Here is a 23,413-nt window from a genome sequence, read left to right as displayed (position 1 = left end):
CTGAGGCCGCTTTTGTCGCTACCATGCCAACGGCACAGATCTACCATTTCACTCTCACCCATGCGCAGCATACGCATATCGAAGACCCATTACGTTAATCTTCAACGACTCTAGATAACTAGACCGATGGCGCGTCACGTTTCCGCACTCCTGCGCTTCTGTCACACCCACTTCCTACCGCCACACCGTTGTACTGGCTCACAAGTCAGACATCGAGGCTTGATGTCACTGTGGCGCCCGCTAAGCTCAATTGCTAAGCTCCATATCAAGGCCTCCCAGCACCGGTAAGCTTGGCTTGGCTTGCTTAGCTTACGACATACCGTAGGCGATTTACCACCACCAAGCCTCGCCAATGCCTAGCCACCAATGTCGAATCCTTCGCGTCCTTTGCTTATCTAAACCAGTCACAAACAGCGCGTCGCGTTCAAAGTATGGACCATCTTTGGAATTCCATGGTATATATCCGATTTAGCCAGGAAAACGGCAGTAACCACGGTGTCGGCCACGTTGTAGGGGTGTCTGTCCTGCAGGGTACGGGTCCGCTATCTAGCCAAACATGTCCGCGCTTCCCAATTATCGCACTCCGAAATACCCGTGTTGCGGAATCGTAGATCTTGCTGCACGATTTGCCAGGCGACTGGCAATTCACCGAAGCAGCAAACGCAAAAGTGCATACCAAATTGCGTGATCGTCCTCACATTAGTTCTGGGCGCTGCATGGCTTATGCGCGTTGCTGATCCTGCACTTGGCATTCGGACAGAAAAAAGCAGTCTCGTGTGCATTAATGCTTGCGTGTCACTCCAATACTCACCGGATGGCTGCGTTCGCGTAAAGAAAGGGAGCCAAACGTCGACAGACGCACAGACACAGAAGGACTATACCAGCCGTAGAGTACCTATCACTCTATCACTTCCGCAACAGGTGCTAAAGTCCTTCGAAAGCGACCACCCGATCGATGAACCGACAACAGCTATCTCTACAGAATCTAAAAGCTGGCGGAGTAACTTATCGTCATCATCCGTTTTGTAGTATCTTCTTAACACAGATAGCCGGGCCTTTTGACTTAGATAAGCGTATCTTGCTGAATGTGGTTCCACTGCCCACGGACATGAAGACATGATACTGACGATTTCTGCATAGATGATCCAACGTACTAATCACTAATATATTCACGAAATAACATTAGGATTTCAAGAAAGACCCCTGACGGCCCGAAGCGTGGTGCTAATAGGCTCGATATGCATTCCGAACAGTTTCGTAGTAGAAACAACCCACGTGAATGGCGTATATTTCCTCATTCCCTAAGTCCTGCGGAATATAGTTATGTAATAGTGATTTCTCTCTACCCTATAACGTCACTGCTAAGATTAAAATACCCGCTGTAACTTCTCAAATTAAGCTATCACCTCCATTACCCCAATTTGTCTGCTGCTGCTGCTGCTGCTGCTGCTGAGTCTGCGTCTGCGCCCTCAAATTTGCCATACTATTCATACCCATTCCCGAACTCGATGTTCGACTTCCCATGGGTGGCGGTGCGATGGTAAAAGTTCCTGTGCCCATCGGTTTCGCAGGAGGAGGTGCAATACTAAAGGACGAATAAGGAGATTGCGTCCGTGACTGTGAGGGAGGTGGAGCTATAGAAGGGAAGCTCGATAGAGAATTGTTCGTGTTGGTATTCGAAGTGGCCATGTTACTCCAGTTGTTTGATACCATTGACGAGTTACCTGCTTTACTCCAATCGATACCCGAGCTTTGCGTGGTATTGTTGTATGAGGGTGTTGTGGCAGAGGTGGGAGACATTATGTTGTTCATGTTCATAGCTGGCCGGACTTGTTGTTGGGGCTGGGTGAAGGAGGAACTGCCGATACCTGGGTTTGCGGCGCTCAGAGCGGGGAAGGAAGAGTTGAGTGTATTTAGCGTGTTGTCCGGTGTTATGGCTCTGCTTTGCGGTTTCGGGGCGCCGAGATTATTGTTTGGTGGTGGAGAGACAGGGGGTGTGGACCAAGAGAAGGTTGCTGCTGGCGATGCGGTCCTGGATGCTGTTCGGTTGGTAGATGGCCGTGAGGGGAGGATCGTAGAGGATGTAGCGGATGCTGGAGCGTTTGCCCATGGATCTCCACCCAACATATCTGTGCCACCAGAAGATCCTTGTTGTCCTCCACGTACGAGGGCCTCGAAGTCAGTATCTCCGTTTCCGTTGCTGGTGTCGAAGCCATTGGTTGCTGATGGGCCACCGAAGGACATGAACTCATTGCGTGTGGTAGCTGTGGAGCCATTCGCGCCCAGTTCTTGCAGCTTACGTGTCTGCTCGTTCTCGACATGGGCAGATGTCGACTTGATAAGGCTCATATACGCTTGGAATTGCTGCAAGTTAAGTAGCGGTCCCAAGCTGAAATTCCACAAGATAGGAAGTACATCAATAGCAAGAAAGTCACTGTCAACTTGGGTACTGATGGCCTTGAAGACATCCAGTGCGGCCATCTGTACAATAATTAGCATGACGTCTGTAACTTATTCTTTCTCGTTGACGTACCATGACGGCAGGTTCCTTCGTCTTGATAGCACGAAGCAGCGGTACTATCTTCTCCTGGATGGTATATTTGTCGAGAATCGATACACTGGAGCTCTTGGCCTTGGGTGCTGCTACCATTCCGGTGAGACCATCACCTTGGTCGTCTTGCTGTTCACTTCCTCCTCCACAAAGTGTCTTGAAAGCTTCTAGACCACGAATTTTGATACCCATGCTGCTAGTCTTTGCAAAGATACCAGCTATTACAGGGAAGAGCTCGTTCTTCACAGTCGAGAAGTCTAGAATTGGCAAGACAACAGGTAGCGTACGCAGAGCTGCATCGACGAGCGAGTGGGTAGGAGATTCAAGAGCGTAGTTGATGATTGGGAGTATGTCATCTTTGAACTCCTTGCCACTGGAGTTATCTGCAGCGATCTGCATGTTCTCAAGAAGTACCATAAGTCCCGCTTCCTTGAGGCTATCTCTCTCCTGTTGTGGCGCTTTCGTGTTTGTAGCTGCAGCAGTCAGGAATATCTCTCGCAACTTCGGTATCACTTTCTCGGTGAAGGCTCGTTTGCCGGATGGAAGCATAGTAACGATCTTGAAGACATTCTGGAGTATCAAAGTGAGGAGTTCCCGATCTTTCATCTCCTCAAGCAGAGCAGGCAATATCTTCTTGTCTAGCACAGATTTGGGAAACTGATTCAGGATACGCGGTAGACCACGCATGAATTGTGACTTCTCGTTGGGTGTCTTCCCCGGTAGCGAGTCAAGAAAGCGGATTGTGGACACTAGAATGTTGTCAAAGTATGCTGCTTGTTGGAATTCTCGTACGTCCAGTCGCTGCGCTGGTCGCCGCGTTATTAAGCGATCTAGGACACCATTTGCGAGATCTCGCGGCAATGGTTGTGACGCCATGAAGTTGTTCGTTTTGCTTGGAACTGAGGAGGATGAGGAGAACGCCCGCTTGTATGAAGAAGAACTTCCGTTGAACTCCAACGGGCTCTTATGTGGCGAGTTGTACAGCGCAATTATCAGCATACCCAGACTGAACATGTCCGCAGCAGGGGTTATATTGTTATCCATGACGAAATCGGGCGAAGAGTAGTCTATGTTCAACTGGACGTATCGTGGTAGGCGGGCGTCGTAGTTCAGGACTTCCGAGAGCGAGATGGGCGTTACGGATGTGGGTTTCGTGGAGTTCTCTGGAGGCGTAGAAAAACCCAAGCCTGAGATTTTCCAATCAGACTATCACAACGATCAGCAAGGTGTTTGTAGGGAATGGCTAGTATTGTGACTGCCTACTTTAGCATTGATGAAGATGGCTTCTGGAGTCAAGTTGGCATGTACCAATCCAGCGCTCTCGTGCAGGAATTCCAAGCCCTTTGCGATTTGTAACAAGCCTTTCTGTATCTCCAGCTCGTCGATTTCAAGTTCGCGTCTCCGCTTCTGGCCGTCGGCTTCTTCGATGACATATCGACTACGACGTCCATTTACACCACCAGCCTTCTCCTGCTCATCTTTTTCTTGCAGCAAACCAGCCAGGGATGCCGTGACGGGCTCTGTCGCGAACATAAGGCCACCACCACGAGTTTCTTCGACAGGTTCAGCCAGTTCCAACACGTTGGGATGGCGTAACCGAGCTAGAGAACTGGCCTCTTTTTTGAGTCTTTCGACGACCTCGTCATGCGCGCGCTTGAGTCCTGAAGCTGCTGAGCGCCCACCGAAGCCTGCGCCAGCTGGTGGTTCCAGTGACTTCTTGTCGAACACAAAGACAGATGCCGCCTTGCCGGTCGACTTCTTCTTTGCGTCGTATATCTTCCACGGTCCAGAATGGGACGTGGGTTGCGGGCTGAGGGTGTAGTTGCTCGAGATGTTGGAAGTGAAGGACTTTAGGGCGTTGGAAAACATGTTGCTGGTGGTCTATTCGCGCGCGCGGCGATTTCGTGGGTGTGAAGCGAGGGCGTCATGGACTGTGATGTCGATGTGAGAAGTGTTGGTATTCGCGTGAGATCTGAGACAGATAGCTGGGGCCGCCGAGGAAATCAAGACACATCAGACACGGTTCCTCTTTCCACGAGACGACTTGCGACAGCCACAGAAGAGTCGCACAATTTCTAGGCTCATTGGCGACGGCGCATACCCAAGAGGCAATTGGTAGACAAGGCCAAGTGTTGGGAACCCCACGCGAGCTGTGGAGAAGGATGGTCAGGGCCGCCTCTAGTCTCCCGCCTTGCATGACGTGAGCGCAGCGCAGGCAGTGTGAATGCGGCCACCGGCGCCAGACAGGATACCGAGCACGTGAATAACCTCAAATATCCGCATTGGAGATTACCAAGGTGTCGATTGCGCCCTTGGGCGGCCCGTCTGGTGGCTGGTGCAGGGGCGCGATCGGAGGCGACTGTTGGTGACTGTGTCTCGAGGTCCGATATCTACAGGGCGCGGTCAGCTTCGGTCTTGTAGTACAAAATAATTATCGACCTCGAATCCACCACCTGCACCAACTCTCCTTCCCGCCCCACTCTCTCCGCTTGCACTGCATACCTCACAATGCTTCTGCAGCGGTCTTCACGATTGCTCTCGTCCTTGGCCCGTGGCGCTTTCCATTCGCCTGTAGCACCGCTCAGCGCGTCGCTGCGATGTCGGACCCAGCGGCCATACAGCATTCATGCTGATGTCTCTGTTGGCGAGAAGATACAGGACATCGACCCTACCAAGCTCTCCATCACCAAGACGACCACACCAAAAGACCTCCTGCCGCATGAGGAACTTGTCTTTGGTCGCAACTTCTCTGGTAATAGCTCCAATGGCACCACGACTCATATCTAACCTGCATGCAAGATCATATGCTCTCCCTTGAATGGACAGCAACACAAGGATGGCTACCGGCACGCATCACACCCTACCAAAACCTCAGTCTCGACCCTGCGACATGTGTCTTCCACTATGCATTCGAGTGCTTCGAGGGCATGAAGGCCTACAAGGACAAGAGCGGCAACATTAGGTTGTTCAGGCCGGACAAGAACATGGCTAGGTTGAACAAGTCATCGGCACGAATTGCATTGCCTACATTCGACCCTGATGCTCTGATCGAGCTCATTGGCAAGTTCGTCAAAGAGGACGAGCGCTTTGTTCCCGAGTATGTCCAGTTCCGAGTCTTGTGACCAACGCGTCCTTCTAACCATAGCAGTGCACGAGGCTACTCTCTCTACCTTCGCCCAACCATGATCGGTACACAGCGCACTCTGGGCGTAGGTCCTCCCGCTTCTGCACTACTCTACGTGATCGCTTCGCCTGTCGGCCCGTACTACCCTACCGGTTTCAAGGCCATCTCGCTCGAGGCTACAGACTACGCTGTGCGTGCATGGCCTGGAGGTGTTGGAGACAAGAAGCTCGGTGCCAACTACGCGCCTTGCATTGTCCCGCAGATGCAGGCTGCGAGCCGTGGTTTCCATCAGAACCTGTGGTTGTTCGGCGAAGAAGAGTACATTACAGAGGTGGGCACGATGAACTTGTTCGCAGCTATCAAGAACAAGGAGACGGGAAAGCCAGAGTTGCTCACTGCACCTCTTGACGGAACGATTCTCGAGGGAGTGACGCGAGATTCGATCCTCGAACTTGCGCGCGAGCGATTGGTGCCAAAGGGTTGGACCGTAACGGAGCGCAAGTTCACCATGAAGGAGGTGGCCGACGCTGCCAACGAGGGACGCATGATGGAGATCTTTGGTGCAGGTACCGCTGCCATTGTCGCACCGGTGCGAAAGATTAGCTGGAAGGGACAGCTTGTCGACTGCGGACTTGAAGACCATGTCGAAGCCGGCCCTGTGGCACAACAGATGAAGGATTGGATGGAGGCCATTCAGTACGGCGACGAGGACCATGCATGGAGGTATGAGCTTCCCACTCGTTAGACAAGTGTCCCGCTAACACGACGAAACAGTTACAAGGTGATATGAAAAGCACATGGTCGACATGGTTGCAAGACGCTCTGTAGACGAGGTAGATAGGCTCAGCCAGCGGGGAATGTACATAGATATTGAGACGTGACGTTGGTCGGGAAATGACTTGGCAATGGTGATGCTGCGGCAGTGACTCTGCAATGGTGGGGTAGAGGATCAATGCAGCGCGTGCCTGACTACTCTCTACTTGGATGACGTTCTTGGCTAGCTCCCAGCCTCTCGTTACACCGACTCATCAACACAGTGCGCGCACCTCCCGAGCCCCCTCAATTGCCCGCTCAGAGCTGCGCCGCCGCTCGTTGACTTCACCGCCACGCGCCTCCAAGACACGACCGACGAATTCTCACGATGCTGGCCGGCGCACTCTGCCGCCTGGCAGCTGACGCTCCCAGGACCTCCCCACACGACGTGCCGCAGCTTGCCCGCTTCCTCCGCCGCTCTCTCCTCGCCCACAATGCCGCTCGAGTCCCGCATGCCCGCCCTCTCTCACGCGCCTTCGCATCCCTTGTCCGTGCCCGCCGGTTCTATGCTACAACTACGCGCGCTACCGAGCCGACCGAGACAGTGAAGAAGGCCGTCAAGACTGCGGCAGCTAAGAAGCCGGCGCCTAAGAAGACTGCCACGGCCGCAAAGAAGGCAGCCCCCAAGAAGGCTACGGCGACCAAGACTGCGGCAAGGAAAACAGCGAAGAAGCCGGCTGCCAAGAAGAAAGCAACGCCCAAGAAGCGCGTCAAGAAACCTTTGACGGATGAAGAGAAACTACAGGCCAAGATGCGCCAACTGCGCGTCAAGGCACTCAAGGAGCCTGGAAAACACCGCAAGTATACGGCTATAAATGCCTTTGTCTCCGAAACGCGCGCTTCAAAATCCAGCTTTGCCGAAACTATCAAAGCCTTCAGGAACTTGACTCCTGCCGAGCTTGAGGTAATTCTAATCTGCCTCCACGTTGAGACGCCCATGTGCTAAGTCGTTGCAGCACTGGAACCACGTTGCCAACCAAGAGCACGCTGCCAGACAAGCCGAGTATAAGGCGTTTATCCATTCCTACACTCCCGAACAGATAAAGATTGCAAACAACGCTCGTAGCCAGCTACGGAAGTTGCTTGCGGACAAGCGTAAGCGACTCCCTCCATATACCATAAAGCTTGTGGACGACCGCCAGCCCAAGAGGGCGTCGCCTCCCTTCCCCACTTTTGTGCGAGCCAGGTTCGCCAGTGGAGACTACAAGAACATCCACCCGACGGACGCCGTCAAACTCGCTGCTAATGAGTGGAAGAGTCTGAGCGCTGCCGAGAAGCAGGTATGTATCAAGCATCACACGCTCAAGACGCGCACTAATCTGTACAGAAATACGAGGATGAGTGGGTAGCTCGGAAGGATGATGCTGCTGCAGCTGCATAAAGCTGTTTCAACATTACGCTGGCGATGACTACCTTCAACCTGAGTGTAATGGTGCAATATTCTCTTTCACTTGTTCACCTGGAGCCATACCGATTCCCTTTGTTAGTCATGATACAAGTCTCAATGATACCGTGTTTGTCTGGTCTGGCTATTGGACTTCACTTTGCGTTCTTCTGGTTGAAGGCGGTCAATTCATGGCTGGGAATGGTGACACATCCATTCGAAGACATGTTTATGTAGGTTCTTCGCGATACTGTAGTGCTTCTTCCGCAGTTGTACCAATTCATTTCGTTGGAAAAATCGCAAGTATTGGGGTCCGCCTGTGAACTGTTCTATGCTCATGGTTGCACCAGAAGTAACATTGCGCACCAATCAATTAGCGTGCTTTCCTTATCTCTCCACACCCCAGCCAAGCCTAGCAATCTATTCATCCCACAAGCATCTTCCCCAGGATGTTCCAGTAGATCTTTTTCCGCGGTAGATAAGCTTGCGTTTTAGATATGCTTACATGCGTCACTGGGCAAGCCACGTTGATTTCGATATGTACCTCGAGTACGCTACATCATGATGCCTTGAACCACCATCCTTGACCTCAGTCCTGGACGACTAGACATGGCATCTGATCAAGAGAACGGACACGAGTGTACACCTCTACTCCACCAGAGCCGATTATCACAGCTCCAACACGCGCAAGATGAAGAGGCTTCATCGGTCATCGCGTCCACTGTAACCAAGGAAGAACAGCAGTTAGCAGGTAGTACGGTTGGAGAACGATTACCATACAACGATTATACTACAATCGACTGGCTACACGACTTGGTATTGGCATCTTCAATTCACCAAAACCGCAGAAGTATGCTGATGTGAAAAACAGGTAAAAGACTCGTACCGCTTTCGTCACATCCAATCTCGACGCGGTATCCGCTACAAGGCTCTGGCTCTCCTCGACGCCTGCTCAGGATGGATTGCTGTCATTATCATCGGCACACTTACTGCGTGCGTCGCTTTTCTTGTCGACATCGCTGTGGCTACTGTTTCGGACTGGAAAGTCGGATATTGCTCTGGCCATGCATTCCGGAACCGCGAAGCTTGCTGTTCTCAGAGGAAAGCAAGGGCCCTTTTTCGTACGAGTAATGTTGAAGGGTGTGAGAATTGGCATGAATGGACAGGCGACTATGCGTCTAGTCTCGCCATCTATGTGGCTATGGCATTGGTTTTCGGTATCGTCAGTTCAGGCGCGACTATGTTGACCAAGACTGCACTTCCATCTGCTTCAGACACGCCAGGTTCGACCACAAAATCCAATGGCCATGACAATGATATCCCAGCAACCCCCGCAACAGCTCCCAGCGGCAAAGTTATGTACATGGCCTCCGGATCCGGCATCCCTGAAATAAAAACAATCCTCTCCGGTTTTTCCATCCCATCCTTTCTCTCCCTCCGCGTTCTCATCGTCAAAGCCTTCGGCGCCATCTTTGCCGTATCGACTGGTATGTGCCTAGGAAAAGAAGGTCCCTTTGTCCACATCTCTACCTGTGTGGGTTACTTAGTTGGCCGGTTGATTCCAAAATACCGGGATAACGGACGTAAAATGCGAGAATTGCTCAGTGCCGCCTGCAGTTCTGGCCTTTCGGTCGCCTTTGGCGCACCGATTGGCGGAGTGCTTTTCTCCTACGAGGAAATATCGACGTATTTCCCAAGGAAGGTGCTGTGGAGAGCATTTTTATGTAGTCTTACGGCGGCTATGGTACTCAAAGAACTCAATCCTACGGGAACGGGTAAATTAGTTCTTTTTGAGTCCAATTTCGAGACGGAGTATCAGGCTATCCACTACCTCGTTTTCGTTTTGCTGGGCGTAGCGGGTGGTGTTTTTGGTGGTCTCTTCTGCAAGTTCAACTTCCTGTGGTCGAAGTGGTTTAGAAGCTTTGGGCTTATTAAACGGTACCCTGTGCTAGAGGTTGCATTGGTCGTGTTTGCGACTGCGCTTCTTCAATACCCTAATCCACTAACGAGGGAACCTGGAGACGTCATCATCAAAAATCTGCTTGTGGATTGTGGTGATGACGCTTCAAGGGCGTCTTGGGTCTGTCGGAATGAGAGTTCTGATATAGTGGGAGATGGAAAGACGAATTGGAAGTTTGTGGCTTGGCTAACGTACGGTACTCTTGCCAAACTCGTTCTAACTACCGTAACGTTCGGCATCAAAGTTCCCTCTGGCGTCATCATCCCCGCGCTGGATGCTGGGGCTTTTTTCGGGCGGCTAGTTGGTCAAACTATCGGTTCGATAAGCCCAGGTATCTTCGCCATGGTTGGTGCTGCCGCATTTCTGGCTGGAGTATCACGTATGACGATTTCACTTGCTGTTATTGTAAGTGTTCACATTAATCCCTCTTTCTCTTCCCACCCTTTGTTAACACTATGATAGATGTTTGAACTAACCGGCCAACTTTCCTATACTGTTCCCTCCATGCTCGCCATCCTAGTCGCAAAATGGACTGCAGATGCCATCTCAACAGAAGGTGTATATGATCTCGCTCAAACACTTCTTTCCCACCCCTTCTTGGACCCGGATGTCGCTCTATCAATCGTCCGGCAACACAAAGCTTGCGTCGAGGCCCTCATTCCGCCTCAACGCACCATGTCCGATATTACTGTCTTGGTTCCTGCCAACAACAAAGTAGCGTTGGACTTGCTCAAAGAAAAGCTACATGCGCTGAGGGAGAGGGGACTTATGGATGCGGGTCTCGTTCTTGTGCAGAGAAACAGTGGTAGTGAGGGTGTGGAAGTGCTGCAGGGTTACATTTCACAGTCGGAGCTGGAATTTGGGTTGACAAAACTTGTCCCCAGTGTGCTCGTGTCGGCCCAAGAGGATGTCCAGGTTAGATTGTTGGGCCAGGAGATTGACGATCCAACAAGTCCGACAAGCTTGGAGATGGATCTAACGCCCTTTGTGGACCGAATGCCACTGACTATCTGTGCGAAAGCGCCCTTGGAGTATGCCGTCGAGATGTTTGCCAAGCTAGGATTGAGATACCTGATGGTCACCGAGGAAGGAACGGGGCGACTCGTGGGCGTAGTGATTAAGAAACGACTAGTAGGGTACCTTGAACATTTGAAAGAACACGGAGAGAAAGACAAGTAAAGTAGACAGTCATTAGCAGGCAAACACGATGCACCAAGTTTGTGGACAATATTTGATTATAGCATCTTTTCGCTAACAAGAAGTTGAGTCGCTTGTCATGCTTGTCAAGCCATGACCGAATCGCTCAAAGTACGAATTGAATTACAACGTTGTGTCCACGCGTGAAAGTTTCCAACAGCCAAGCTCAGCAGGTCAACGGCCGTGACCAGCTTATTCCTCAGCCTCAAGAGGAGCCTCCTCGTCGTACTCGTCCTCACCCTCGGAGACGGAAGCCTCCTGGTATTGCTGGTACTCAGAAACCAAGTCGTTCATGTTGGACTCAGCCTCAGTGAACTCCATCTCGTCCATACCCTCACCAGTGTACCAATGCAAGAAAGCCTTGCGCCTGAACATGGCAGTGAACTGGTCACCGACACGCTTGAACAGCTCCTGGATGGAGGTCGAGTTACCAACGAAGGTAGAGGACATCTTCAGGCCGCGGGGAGGGATGGAGCAGAGGGCGGTCTGAACGTTGTTGGGGATCCACTCAACGAAGTATGAGGAGTTCTTGTTCTGGACGTTGCGCATCTGGTCCTCGACCTCCTTCATGGAGACCTTACCACGGAAGTAGGCAGAGCAGGTCAGGTAGCGACCGTTGCGGAAGTCGGAAGCAGCCATCATGTTCTTGGGGTCGAACATCTGCTGGGTGAGCTCGGGAACGGTGACGGCGCGGAAGGAGTGGGCACCGCGGCTGGTGAGGGGAGCGAATCCGACCATGAAGAAGTGGAGACGGGGGAAGGGAACCATGTTGACGGCCAACTTCCTCAGGTCAGAGTTGAGCTGACCGGGGAAACGCAGGCAGGTAGTGACACCCGACATGACAGCGGAAACGAGGTGGTTCAGGTCGCCGTAGGAGGGGTTGTTCAGCTTGAGAGTCCTCATGCAGATGTCGTAGAGAGCCTCGTTGTCAATGCAGAAGGTCTCGTCCGAGTTCTCAACCAGCTGGTGGATGGAGAGTGTGGCGTTGTAGGGCTCGACAACGGTGTCGGAGACCTTGGGGGAAGGCACGACGGAGTAGGTGGCCATCATGCGGTCGGGGAACTCCTCACGGATCTTGGAGATGAGAAGCGTACCCATACCGGCACCAGTACCACCTCCGAGGGAGTGGGTGATCTGGAAACCCTGGAGGCAGTCGCAGCCCTCGGCCTCGCGGCGCACGACATCGAGGACCTGGTCGACCAGCTCGGCACCCTCGGTGTAATGACCCTTTGCCCAGTTGTTACCAGCACCAGACTGGCCGAAGACGAAGTTGTCGGGGCGGAACAGCTGGCCGAAGGGACCAGCGCGGACGGCGTCCATGGTACCGGGCTCGAGATCGACGAGGACGGCACGGGGCACGAACTTGTTGTTGGACGCCTGCTATAGATCAGTATTGGCCTTTTATCTGCCGTATGGAATATCGAGTGACGTACTTCGTTGAAGTAGACGTTCATGCGCTCCAACTGGAGGTCTGAAGTGCCGTTGTAGACACCAGAGCCATCGAGGCCATGCTCGCCGGAAATGGTCTGCCAGAAGGCAGCACCGATTTGGTTACCCTGAAAACACTATTAGCTGTCGTCTGGATGTTTAGGGAGAGAAGAGCTTACGCATTGACCGGTCTGGAGGTGAACCTGTTGCACAGAAGAGTTGTTAGCTGTTGTTCTCTGTTGTTCGCGCTTGTCCCTGAATGATATCTAGGCGCGGGGCAGGACGCGCCACAGCAACGTTTGACTCCAGGCGATACGTACAATCTCACGCATGTTGGCGGTTGGGGGATGAGGTTAATGGGAAGTGCTGAGGAGAAAGTGCGGCGAGCTGGGTTATGGCTGGTCGACGGTGCTGGTGGTGCTGGTGTGGAGAGCAAGAGGAGCAGAAGCGGTGAGTGCGTTAAAGATCTCTGTGGGTCGTCTGCACGGGCCCGTCGGCGCTAAGGCTATTTACTAACAACGCGCGCGACCAAAGCTGGTGCCTGTTCGGCAGGAAGAGCTAGTCATGGAGATGTACCGCACTAGCATGGCACAAATATTGGCATGGAGTGTTTCCATCAGATGCTTCTATTGCTTTGCGGTATGCTGTGATAGTCGTTGCTTCGTCCTGTGCTATGGCTACCGCTGAGGGCAGCTGCCCAGGTGTTCCTTCCATCCCGGCTAACCCCTGTAAAATTCTACTCTCTGCATGCTCGAAGCAGCGGAATACCGCACAACGCTGATCTTGCAAGCACATGCATAAAACCCCATAGCATACATGATTCACCGTCACCGCTTACAGCTCCTTCTTCGTAGAGCCATTCACATGGCCTCTATTCAACGCTTCTTGTCGCTTAATAACTTGCGGCATCGTCCAGAAGTTGGGCCAGTCCAGCTCGTACTCGTCTTGCCTGTAGTTAAGGCAATGTCGAAGCCACACACCCCACACGATGTAGTAGTAGGCTCCGGTTCCCGTCATGAGATGCCTAATGTGATAAGCTTTCGTCGTCTCGCGGATACGTGCAGTACTCACCACCACCCATGACCCTCCAGTACGAAGCCCCAGGGCATACCAATCTCCCTCCTCCACTGGATCAACTTCGAGCAGTACTCGTTATCGAGACTCCAAACTGCGAAACCACCCAAGAAGATGCTTAGACCAAATGCAATCATCTTCCACATGGTACTGAGAATCTCCTGGTCCCGCACGTCCTCCCTTTCTTGGACCGCCTTCACACCTCTATGCGGACGCGGGTTCGCAGCTTCCCTCTCCTTGGACCGGAAGCGCGGGCGGATATTCACCTCCATTACATACATGGCCCGAAACAGCACGATTGCTGTGAGGAGCGCGTAGGCGTTTTGATGGAAGGTTGGATCCTGGAGGTAATGGTAATATAGCGTAATGAAGACGGCGAGAGACACCAGCCCAACCGCAAGAACAGTAGAGTAGAGTCGAGACTTTCCATACGAAAATGTTGCAAAATTCATCAAACACGTTGTGTAGATCATCGAGAGCTCATCTACAAGCTGCATGGGATCTGGATGCATTAGATACTGCATGTTGAAGATTTGTCCAGCGGCAAACATACATTTCAGTGTCGCGTGAAAGAGGAAGCTTCCAGTTCCAACGAGCAAGTAGCCAACGAATGCCACGAGGAAAACTGTGTCATGTCCATTCTTTAAGCAGTTGCGTATACCTTTGGCTGCCAAGTACATGAACAGAAGATTCGTGAGGGTGTTGATAATTTCTGCCGAGTATTGTGTCACTACATAGTTCTTCTCAGCGTTAGCCGCTGCCGTCGCGATAGGGCGATTTTGCTAGCAAACCTCTTCACACCAGTCAAGGGTAGATGTGACCGGAGAGAACCATCCATCCTGTTCGGGCGGATACGGTATCGACGGTAGACGAGAAAGGAACGCAGCCATTCTGCCTCCACTCAAACTGTAAAGCGGAAAGGGAAACAAGACGAAGACAGGGAATTGCAGATGTTCGAACACGATATCAAGCTTGTACCTAGTTCCGGACTTTGCGGAAGGAAAGACTGGAGAGCGACAATCAGCGCAAAGAAAGGTCCATGCTTCAGCGACAGGCTGTCACAGCTGTCACCTACCGCGCCACGCACCCCAAGGGTGCACCTGCGAAAGGGCAGCCCCAGTGCAGTTACTGCGACTATTGAACTACACGTCTAGCACACGCGGGGGAACGGTTTGCCAGCAGCGGCGGTTCTGTTTTCGGTGTGAATCTGCTAGCCAATCACGTCCTCTCAGGGTCCCTCGCAACTGCCGAACCGAGAAAGCTTGAGAGCGCAGCGCAGCTGGCCACTCTTACGAGACGTGCGAGCATCTTCAGCTTTCGAGAGAAATCCCGCCACCATGTCCATGTCAAACGAGGCTCTGCAGAAGGTGCGTAATAATGGCGCATGCTTGAAATCGAGGAAAGAGCTTGGGTTCTGATAACGAAAATCTAGGTCCTGCAAGAGATCAGTCAAAAGAAGGCCTTCGCTGAGCAACAACTCGTCATCGTCAAACAACAAAAAGCCGCCAGGACACGAGAGGGTCGCATGCTTCAGCTTACCTCGTCAGAGGTCTCGTCATTGCCTACGCAGACCAAGGTGTACGAGGGTGTTGGAAAGATGTAAGTTATTCGCCTCGCAATTGCGGGGGGAGACAAGAGATAGACTGAAGAGACTGACTCGTGATGAACAGGTTTGTCTGTACGCCTATTCCTGATGTACAGAAGAGACTCGAGAGTGAGAGTGAGGCATTGAACAAGGAGATGTCCAACTTGGATAAGAAGGAGGATTATCTAGAGAAGACGTACACAAACAGCAAGAACAGCCTCGAGCAGGTGCTCAAGGGTGCTGCTTGAATATGCTACGTGTACTCTGGTATAGAGGATGAACAAACATGAGGATACGAGGGAGTTTTATGAGCTAGAAAGAACGTATTAGCAGTTCTGCTATTACTGCTGAGCACCGAGTATCATTGTTTGAGCCACTATGGGATGGATACTAACAGAAGACCATGCGTAGTTCAAGGGCAGGTTGGACGGCTGTCCTGTGTCTTCCATACTGGTCACAATACACCAAATATCAAGAATTAAGACACTTGAGGACTGCCCAAGTGATACAGTGTCATGTAGGATTTTGTATCTGTCATTTTTGATAAGCTTGTGCTTTTTGAAAACGTTCATCGCATTCTGACGAGCATCTCTTCAACACCCTCCAAGCACTTCCTCACCTCCTCTGCCGCCCTCGCAACATACGCTCCATCAACAACCCTATGATCAGCACTCCAGCTAAACACACACTCCTCCCTCTTGATCAGCTCATCATTGTGCCCAAAGGCTGGCACTACCCTCGCTTTCCCGATACCTAAAATACCAACCTGTGGTCCCACGATGACAGGTGCCACAGTGCCACCGCCTATGCTACCAATATTGCTGACTGTGAAAGTTGCGCCAGTGAGATCAGCAGATGAGAGCTTGCCAGCGCGTGCCAGGGAGCTGAGGCGTTGAATTTCCTGGGCTAGCGAGGCGATGCTGTGGTTTTGTACATTCTTGATGACGGGTACGAGCAGCCCAGCAGGTGAGTCTACTGCTACACCGATGTTGTGGCTTCCCTTGAGCACGATCTGTGGCTTGTTCGGGTTTGTACTTGTATCCAAGTGCGAGTTGAGTAACGGGAATCGTTGAAGCGTGAGCGACACAGCCTTGATGATGATCGGTAGCGGTGTTATCCGCTCTGGCTTCTCACGGCCTGCATTATACTTTTTGCGCAGGGACGTCAGTGAGCTGAAGTCTATCGCATCGGTGTACAGGAAGTGAGGGATGGATAGGGATTTGGTCATCTGTTTGAACATGCCAGACTGAACTGGGGTCAATGGCTTGACTTGATCCTCTATTTGTTGTGTGGAAGCGGGCGCTGGTATTGAACTTGTTGATGGTATGGTTGTCGCTTGCTTCATTGCTTCGATATGCCGTTGTACATCGTCTTTAAGTACGCGGCCTTCCCTTCCTGTACCCTCTATGTCCTCAATCTTGAGCTTGTGTTCTTTGACCATATGTCGTACTGCTGGCGTGGCGAGCGATGCATGTTTTCCCGGTTGTCTTTGTGTTGTCGATGGGTCGGATGGTAGAGTCGTGCTTTGGTCTGAGAGAGCCAGATCGCCAGTCGCAGCTTTGGTATCGTTCCTCCCAAGCTCAATTCCCTGCTCTTCTGGCTTTGCATTCTCACGCGTACCCTGGTCTGTTTTGGTACCTCCGCCCCCAGTAAGCAGGACCTCGTCGTCTTGTTTGCCTGATCCTCCGTTGAGTAGGGCTTCGTCGGCTGCGGAGATCTCGCTTTGAATGTCGATGTCGACCAAAGGCTTCTACCGTCAGCTCGTAATCTGCAAAAATCTCCAAGTGCAGGCTTACCTTTCCAACCTTAGCCATGTCATCCGCTTCATAGTACAGCTTCTTGATAACGCCATCGAACCGCGAGGTGATCTGGCTGCGATTAGCCAACGTCGTCTTTGTAGCTCAAATGACATATACCTCGACAGATGCTTTATCCGATTGTACCTCGCAGATTGGGTCGAATTGCTCCACGCGCGCGCCGGGCTGTACGAACCATTGGATAACCTGGCATTCGGTGATACCTATGCACAGCATGATTAGCCCGCACCGCCGCTACCTCTCATTCGCTTACTGACCTTCTCCAATATCTGCCAGCAGGTACGGTTTAACTACCAATAGTCGTTTCGTCCCCCGGAACCCTCTTCTTTGCTCTTGTATGCGAGTGTTTGCATTCCTCGGTACGGTAATTGACGCGCGATGGACAAGGTTTGATCGTGAGAATACGCGGGATGCTTCTCGGCTTGCGAAGGACTTCATGGTGGGCGTAATACGTTTGCAGATTCTTTGTGTGAAAGAAACATATTCATGTACTGCCGCCGAGGTGTGATATTGTGTAGGTCCAAAGCCGACAGTTACCGCAGCCGATGACACAAGTGGAAGCTGGGGTAAGCCGCTAGAAGTTTTCCGGTATAGCGAATCGCGGGTTAAGGAAACAGGGGTCTGTTTTCACAATCCCGTGGGTACAACGGCATCCTAATGTCATGCCAGAAAATCACACGATGTTGTTGCAGATGTATCCGAATACAAAAATCTGTGCCATTGGGTATGTTCTTCTCTGCCTTATGACTCTCCAATGACGAGACAATAGTGCTTGTGCCGTGATGACACAAGCACACCACGATAGCTAGAGTCCTTCTAGTGTTCAATGACTTCATTGGCGTTACAACATATGATGCAGAAAACACCAAGAAACAGCTAGTGAAAGCTTTGTTTTCATGCGACTGAGAGGTTTCTCGACACAAAGTAAGATGAAAAGAAGCTCAATACCAGACCACCCTTCCAGATACCTCGAAGCTTATTTTTCGTGAATTGTATCCCCGTAGGATATAAAGACTTGCATAGTAATCTCCGCTGCAACTCTGTTTAGGAAACAACAATGTATATCTTCAAGAGAGGTTTTTGGATTCAGAGGATAGCACGGCAAACAAGCTTCTTCGCACGGACATACAATACTATGCCACCGCTGGTCCCCGTCCGATCCATAATCTAAAGCTACGGAATGGGCCTCTCCTCTTGTCTGTATTATTGTATTGGAAACCAGGACCCAAAGTAAGCTGATTTGTGTTAAAGTACAGCCAACCGTCCAGGATGGCCATGGAATCGGCATGTTGAATCATCGCGTTCCTCACCAACGTCTTCACCACGTAGTCCTCTGGTGGGATAAGACCGGCCCCCCCAGGTAATTTACCATTTACTGTCATATCGGTTTCACTTTCTAGTGTGTCGACATAGAATATAGCGTTCTGTTCGCTCGCTGCGATATACACTCGGCCTCGGTCGTCAGCGGTGAAGCCGGCTTGTTCTGAACCACATTGACCCGGGTCTTGCACGGCAGCAAGGACCTCTTCGTCTGTGAGATTCTGGTTGACAAGAATCTCCTGAGAGATGTAGTAGAAGCGCCGGGAAGCCAGGACGCCCCAGTAGAAGTTGCCAGATGCTATGACATAGTCAGCAATATGAGCGTACATTAGCTCACCATCACCCACCCAAAGCGATGCCATCGGCGGCCGTAGTGAGATGACCCTTTTGAGTGCCGTTCCAAGTGTATATGAGCTCGCCGCCATATGACCCAACATAGTTCTCGTCTGCCCGGACAACGCTCGTGTTGAACAGTCTGCGTACTGCACTGCCATTTTCGAGATCCACTGCCAATAACGAACTATTCTTGCTAGCATCTGTAACAAAAGCATACCCGTCTCTTCCACCTGCTGTCGTGTTGACACGCATATCGTTCATATTCATCCTATGCGACAAAAGATCTTGGGGAATCACATAGGTCCGGAGGTGCTCTCCCGTCGTCTCGTTGAAGCTCATCAGTTTTGCGCCTCCAAACAGCGCATCTGTGTCTGGGCTAGCGTTGGCTGGCATCCCGCTATCCACCACCCACAGCCTTCCCTGGTTGTCTAGAACGATGTTTTGGACATTGATGAAGCAGGTTCTGGGATCTTGACCAACAGTACAGTTCTGCATGCCCGCATTGGGCCATGGTACCTCGTCATTGTAAGACGTGCAAAGCACCACGTTATTTGGTGTTTGTCCAGAGTTGCGAGGATAAGTGAGGTAAAGTCTATGAGAGGAGTCGACAGCTAAGCCTGTGGAGGGCTTTTGAGAATCGTGAATAGGTTCTAGGGATGATCCCACAAGTGTAAAGTCCTGGGGGTACGCGCCGATAGTGTATCCGGGGTCGAAAGGACGATAACCATCTGATGGTGTCTCAAAGTAGCTTGAGCCCAAAGACTTAGGAACAATCCCCAGTATACCAAGGACAATGAACCTCATTCTGGAGGATATAGAGGCACCCCTTCCGCCGACGGCAAGATGATTGATAAGATTGTGCTCCGTAAACTTGTATCGCAACGTTGTTCGTCGAGCCTTGTTATTTATGGATGGGAACTGGTCTTGTGAAGTGGATAAAGATGAAGAGCTTTGATGGTAATTTCAAATGTTTACAAGACTACTACACAAGTCTCTTGAGGGGCCAGAGGATATCCATGGCCTCCGCATTAGTCCCATGTCTATTAGCTGCTGATCGAGTACAAACATGGTAAAGCCCATGCAGCCCTTGATGGAAAAGAGGGGTATTTCGGAGGTAATATAGGCTGCATGCGGCGAACACACGAGGAAGCCCGAGGATCATGAACCAGTTGCACATATATCAAAAACTTACTCTGTGTGGTAGGGTGGTGCGATCGAGTTTTTTGCTCATGGTCAGCAAGCAATTCTTAGTCCAAACAGACAACAGCCTAAAACAGAGTATTCCGATGAGATGACACCTTGATCGCCCTGACACTAGTCGCGGGCTCATCGATCGAGATGATGGTGTGGGGATGACGTTGTCGCGCGGAAGGAGTGGACGCACGACCCTTCGTGATTTCGCGACTGCCGAAACGCGTCTGTTAGGGAAAGCGCCGTCAACACTCACATCAGACAACACCGACAGCCATGCGCAGTTCCGATGTCTACGTACGCATTGCAAACGAAGACGATGTTACGCTCGGCCTCCGATACGCCAACTCAACTTTTACGACTTGCTGCCAAACTTGACGAATCCAAGGCCCAACTGCCTTCGAAGCAGATGAGAGACTCTCTCTGTGGACTGGGAACCTTTAACGAGCCCTTCACGATCAGGGCTCATTCCGAATCGCCGTACAACAACAAGCCCGTTACATTCAGACCCGTGCGAATAATCGGGCGTTCTCAGCTGCCTTTGACCTTCCTCGACCTTTCCACCGATGACGACTTCACCCCAAATAGCCTCTTCGCCGCCCAAATCGACATCCTGGAACACGAGACCGATACACAACAAGATCATGCAGGCCCCAGGATACTCGTTGCGCGGCTCGAGGAGAAGAATACATTATACGCAGTAGAGCGGGTACAACCCCGCGTCTATAGTATATGCAGGCTTGCCAGCTGGCTCAAGGAGAAAGACGTTACGGACTTGTGGAATCCTACGAATCTCAAAGTGCTGCCAGCTCGCCCGAAGACGGAGGCGGATACGGCTGGGCAGGGGAAATGGTGGCATCAAGCCGCGGTGGAGACGCACGCGCTGGAATTACCAGCGAAACGAGCGCGGATGACAATGATACGACCGAAATCACGACAAGAGACGACGATCGAACAAGTTCAACAGCCTGAAATGACTATTGAAGCTTCGGGGATCGAGCATTTGGACATGATTCCTACCGAACACCCTCTAGAGTCTATGCTCGACGCACCATCGCCACAAGAGCAACTTGACCTATTGGTTCAACACTACTTGGACGCAGTCTACATGTCCAAGACCTCGCTTGCATACCTGGTGAAGGGTCCAATCACTCGGATACGGAACACATTCACGTCAGCGGAGGAAGGAGCTCCGGCAACGCATGAACTCGTTACATTCTTGAAGACTATGTTGCCAAGTCCCAAGGCCAGCGAAAAGAAATATCACGAGAAACTGCCATCGTTGATCAGGGAGATACCACCCGGAAGCTACTCAGATGATGAGCACGCTGCAGTTGCTAGCAAGCCCAAGAAGTTAAAGAAAAAGCTGAAGCTCAGTCGAGAGGGCATATATCCACAAGAAGAGGCATTGGTCAAGAAATGGTGGCAGTCAGAATTGCCAAGCGGCGACAGCATGGCTACGGAGACCCTAGATCAGCGCATCAGGAGGCGTATTGGAGATCTACGTGTCCGCGAGACGCTGGCTCAGCTGATTCTCATGCTCGAAATTATCGCACTAGAAGCACTCTCCACACACAAGCCACCTCCAGACCAACACTCTATTGCGGACGGAACTCAGACTCAAAGCGAGCCGAAGAAGCGCAAGAAGAAACTCGACGACATTAACTTGCAGCTCGATTTGCTACTTGACAAACTCTGCATTTGGCATGCTACAGAAGAGATGGGCATACTAGACTTTGATACAAAGCCATCAAGACAGGACGCTTCCGACGGATCTGGAAGAAACGGTTCCAGTGATCGCTTACACAGTTTCTGCGTCGAAGTCATAATCCCCTTCTACATCAATCGACTACCTGAGCAGGCGCTCATGGTCAATAAGAAGCTTGGTGGACCCACGCATAGCTTACCAACCAAACGGAAGGCAGCGAGACCGCCACTCAGCTCTCGTAAATCCGGGAGTTTGAAAGAACCCGAGGCGAAGAAGTCACGACGCTCGTTAGCTCGTGTTGCGACAGACAATACCGGACGGACCGTTGAACGAACAACACCTTCGCTGAGCCGATCTGCCACCGATTCGGCACTTCTAGACGGCATCAAACGAGAGGGTAGCGAGGTCCCACTTTCCGCCATACCTTTTCGACGGAGTCCGTCTAAGAGCGCCCGGCAATCCATGTCTCAGATCCGACATTTGCAGGGCCGCCAAATCGATCTCGCCCAGCCGTCGGCTGCTGCATCAGCTAAGATTAAGCACAAGCAGCGAGTCGAGGAAGATCTCCAGGAGGCTATACTAGCGCTGAAGAAGCCCAACCGTGGACTAGCTGCTGGTGGCTACGTTGCCGACCTCGAGCAACGCGGGCTGGGCTTGCCCAACAAGTCGAGGAAGCCAACAGTTACTGTGAGGAAGACCATAAAAGAAGTCCAGGTGTCTGCAACGCCCCGAGTCAACAAGAGAACGAAGAATATGGTTGAGCAGACGCCGACCCACCACCACTACGACCCGTTCGTTAGGCCTCCCGGGGCGGAAGCACCTTCTTCCAGCGGATTCTGCGTGCCGTCTTCAGGAGTGCGTCCACCAGCTGCGATGGTGCCGGCAACGGGCCACCGCCACACGACGGCTCGAAATCTAGCGCAGTCGGGCATTGCCGAGACACCGTCCAAGGCACCAAACAGCCAACCTTTCTCTACGGATTCAGTCCGGAGGAAGATCTTCGCAACTCCGTTGAAGGCGGCGGCACCTTCTTTGGGCAGCAGAGATCTTGCGCAGTCGCACGTGTTTGAGACACCTGTCAAAACTCGAGGTAGTTCACCTCATGACGACACCGACTTTGCACTTCCTACGCTTTTTGCTACACCTACCAAACCTTTGTTTGCCCCAGTAACTGAAGTCGCCCCCGCAGTACTCGCTGCAGTGGACAATGATACCGTTGAGCCGTCGATATACGATGCTCTGGGATGGAACGACGACAATGATGGCTTCTGATGGGATGACGTACAATTTCTTATATACTTTTAGTGCCTGCGTTAGCGAACGTACGATAGATTTGCATGTAACGGAGTATTGGGCAGCGTGCATAGCATCTTGGGATTTGCATAGGCGTACGAGACCATAGTGTAGTTACACGGTTCATGATTCCCCTGGTGATTAGTAAGAGACAGCATAGCATAGCAATCGGATGTGTGCCCCGTGTGTGCTCCTAGCTCAGGCTCCCGTGTCGCCATAAAGTCCAAGCTATGCTTACTTGAAGCGGACAAGCCTCTGGTCAACGCACGCGTGTGGGCATAATGTCTGGTCCAGGCAACGATGGATCGAAAGAAGAATTCTTTTGCGTGTGCATTATCGTGTCCGTGAATCGTTCTACAGTGTTTCTTTCGGCAAGATGCAATTCCCCGAAACGCGATGCCAACGTGTGATCGTATGTGAGGCGACAGGTACCCGTACGATGAGGAACCAGGGATCGCCGTTATAGCGCATATAGAGCCGGCGTCCCTTGCAGTAGACGACTTAGGCTGACGCCGGATATGAGAGTCAGCAAATCAGCTTGAAGCGCCCCCGTGGCCGCGCTGCCAATTTGCCGGGGATCACCAACAATCGGCCCTTAGCCTGTGCCCCTAAAGACGCCTCCAGTTGCCGGC

At 51.8% G+C, this 23,413-nt stretch overlaps 8 protein-coding genes across 8 annotated transcripts; 4 read left to right on the top strand and 4 right to left on the bottom strand.

Annotated features, from left to right (window-relative positions):
• Positions 1 to 1,389: 1,389 nt before the first annotated feature.
• Positions 1,390 to 4,420, bottom strand: GT037_005084 (protein kinase domain-containing protein ppk32; the record flags this gene model as incomplete). Its single annotated transcript, XM_038930131.1, has 3 exons — positions 1,390 to 2,481; positions 2,534 to 3,757; positions 3,815 to 4,420. 3 exons carry the CDS (start codon positions 4,418 to 4,420, stop codon positions 1,390 to 1,392), a joined length of 2,922 nt encoding a protein of 973 aa, XP_038787081.1.
• Positions 4,421 to 5,059: 639 nt separating this feature from the next.
• On the top strand, positions 5,060 to 7,869 carry GT037_005083 (chloride channel 3; the record flags this gene model as incomplete). The annotated part of the gene is made up of 6 exons (XM_038930130.1): positions 5,060 to 5,303; positions 5,351 to 5,648; positions 5,700 to 6,398; positions 6,861 to 7,392; positions 7,445 to 7,768; positions 7,816 to 7,869. The coding sequence occupies 6 exons, from the start codon at positions 5,060 to 5,062 to the stop codon at positions 7,867 to 7,869; spliced, it is 2,151 nt and encodes a 716-aa protein (XP_038787080.1).
• Positions 7,870 to 8,481: 612 nt separating this feature from the next.
• Positions 8,482 to 11,011, top strand: GT037_005082 (chloride channel-like protein 3; the record flags this gene model as incomplete). The annotated part of the gene is made up of 3 exons (XM_038930129.1): positions 8,482 to 8,688; positions 8,744 to 10,237; positions 10,295 to 11,011. 3 exons carry the CDS (start codon positions 8,482 to 8,484, stop codon positions 11,009 to 11,011), a joined length of 2,418 nt encoding a protein of 805 aa, XP_038787079.1.
• Positions 11,012 to 11,221: 210 nt separating this feature from the next.
• Positions 11,222 to 14,535, bottom strand: GT037_005081 (beta-tubulin; the record flags this gene model as incomplete). Its single annotated transcript, XM_038930128.1, has 8 exons — positions 11,222 to 12,406; positions 12,463 to 12,585; positions 12,637 to 12,712; positions 12,778 to 12,926; positions 13,322 to 13,481; positions 13,529 to 14,033; positions 14,085 to 14,271; positions 14,323 to 14,535. Coding segments are annotated over 8 exons (2,598 nt in total), but the record flags the coding sequence as incomplete, so codon positions are not given.
• A 333-nt stretch (positions 14,536 to 14,868) lies between these two features.
• Positions 14,869 to 15,364, top strand: GT037_005080 (prefoldin subunit 1; the record flags this gene model as incomplete). Its single annotated transcript, XM_038930127.1, has 3 exons — positions 14,869 to 14,898; positions 14,964 to 15,130; positions 15,202 to 15,364. 3 exons carry the CDS (start codon positions 14,869 to 14,871, stop codon positions 15,362 to 15,364), a joined length of 360 nt encoding a protein of 119 aa, XP_038787077.1.
• A 320-nt stretch (positions 15,365 to 15,684) lies between these two features.
• GT037_005079 (branched-chain alpha-keto acid dehydrogenase e2 component) lies at positions 15,685 to 17,371 on the bottom strand (the record flags this gene model as incomplete). Its single annotated transcript, XM_038930126.1, has 4 exons — positions 15,685 to 16,866; positions 16,913 to 16,984; positions 17,033 to 17,136; positions 17,191 to 17,371. The coding sequence occupies 4 exons, from the start codon at positions 17,369 to 17,371 to the stop codon at positions 15,685 to 15,687; spliced, it is 1,539 nt and encodes a 512-aa protein (XP_038787076.1).
• A 695-nt stretch (positions 17,372 to 18,066) lies between these two features.
• Positions 18,067 to 19,393, bottom strand: GT037_005078 (uncharacterized protein; the record flags this gene model as incomplete). Its single annotated transcript, XM_038930125.1, has 2 exons — positions 18,067 to 18,551; positions 18,601 to 19,393. 2 exons carry the CDS (start codon positions 19,391 to 19,393, stop codon positions 18,067 to 18,069), a joined length of 1,278 nt encoding a protein of 425 aa, XP_038787075.1.
• Positions 19,394 to 20,099: 706 nt separating this feature from the next.
• On the top strand, positions 20,100 to 22,760 carry GT037_005077 (uncharacterized protein; the record flags this gene model as incomplete). Its single annotated transcript, XM_038930124.1, has 1 exon — positions 20,100 to 22,760. The coding sequence occupies one exon, from the start codon at positions 20,100 to 20,102 to the stop codon at positions 22,758 to 22,760; it is 2,661 nt and encodes an 886-aa protein (XP_038787074.1).
• Positions 22,761 to 23,413: the final 653 nt, after the last annotated feature.

Source organism: Alternaria burnsii (assembly GCF_013036055.1).
Source record: "Alternaria burnsii strain CBS107.38 chromosome Unknown 740, whole genome shotgun sequence".
Taxonomy (NCBI): domain Eukaryota; kingdom Fungi; phylum Ascomycota; class Dothideomycetes; order Pleosporales; family Pleosporaceae; genus Alternaria; species Alternaria burnsii.
Note: the sequence above shows the minus strand (reverse complement) of the source record. Positions and strands in the feature narration are given on the sequence as shown.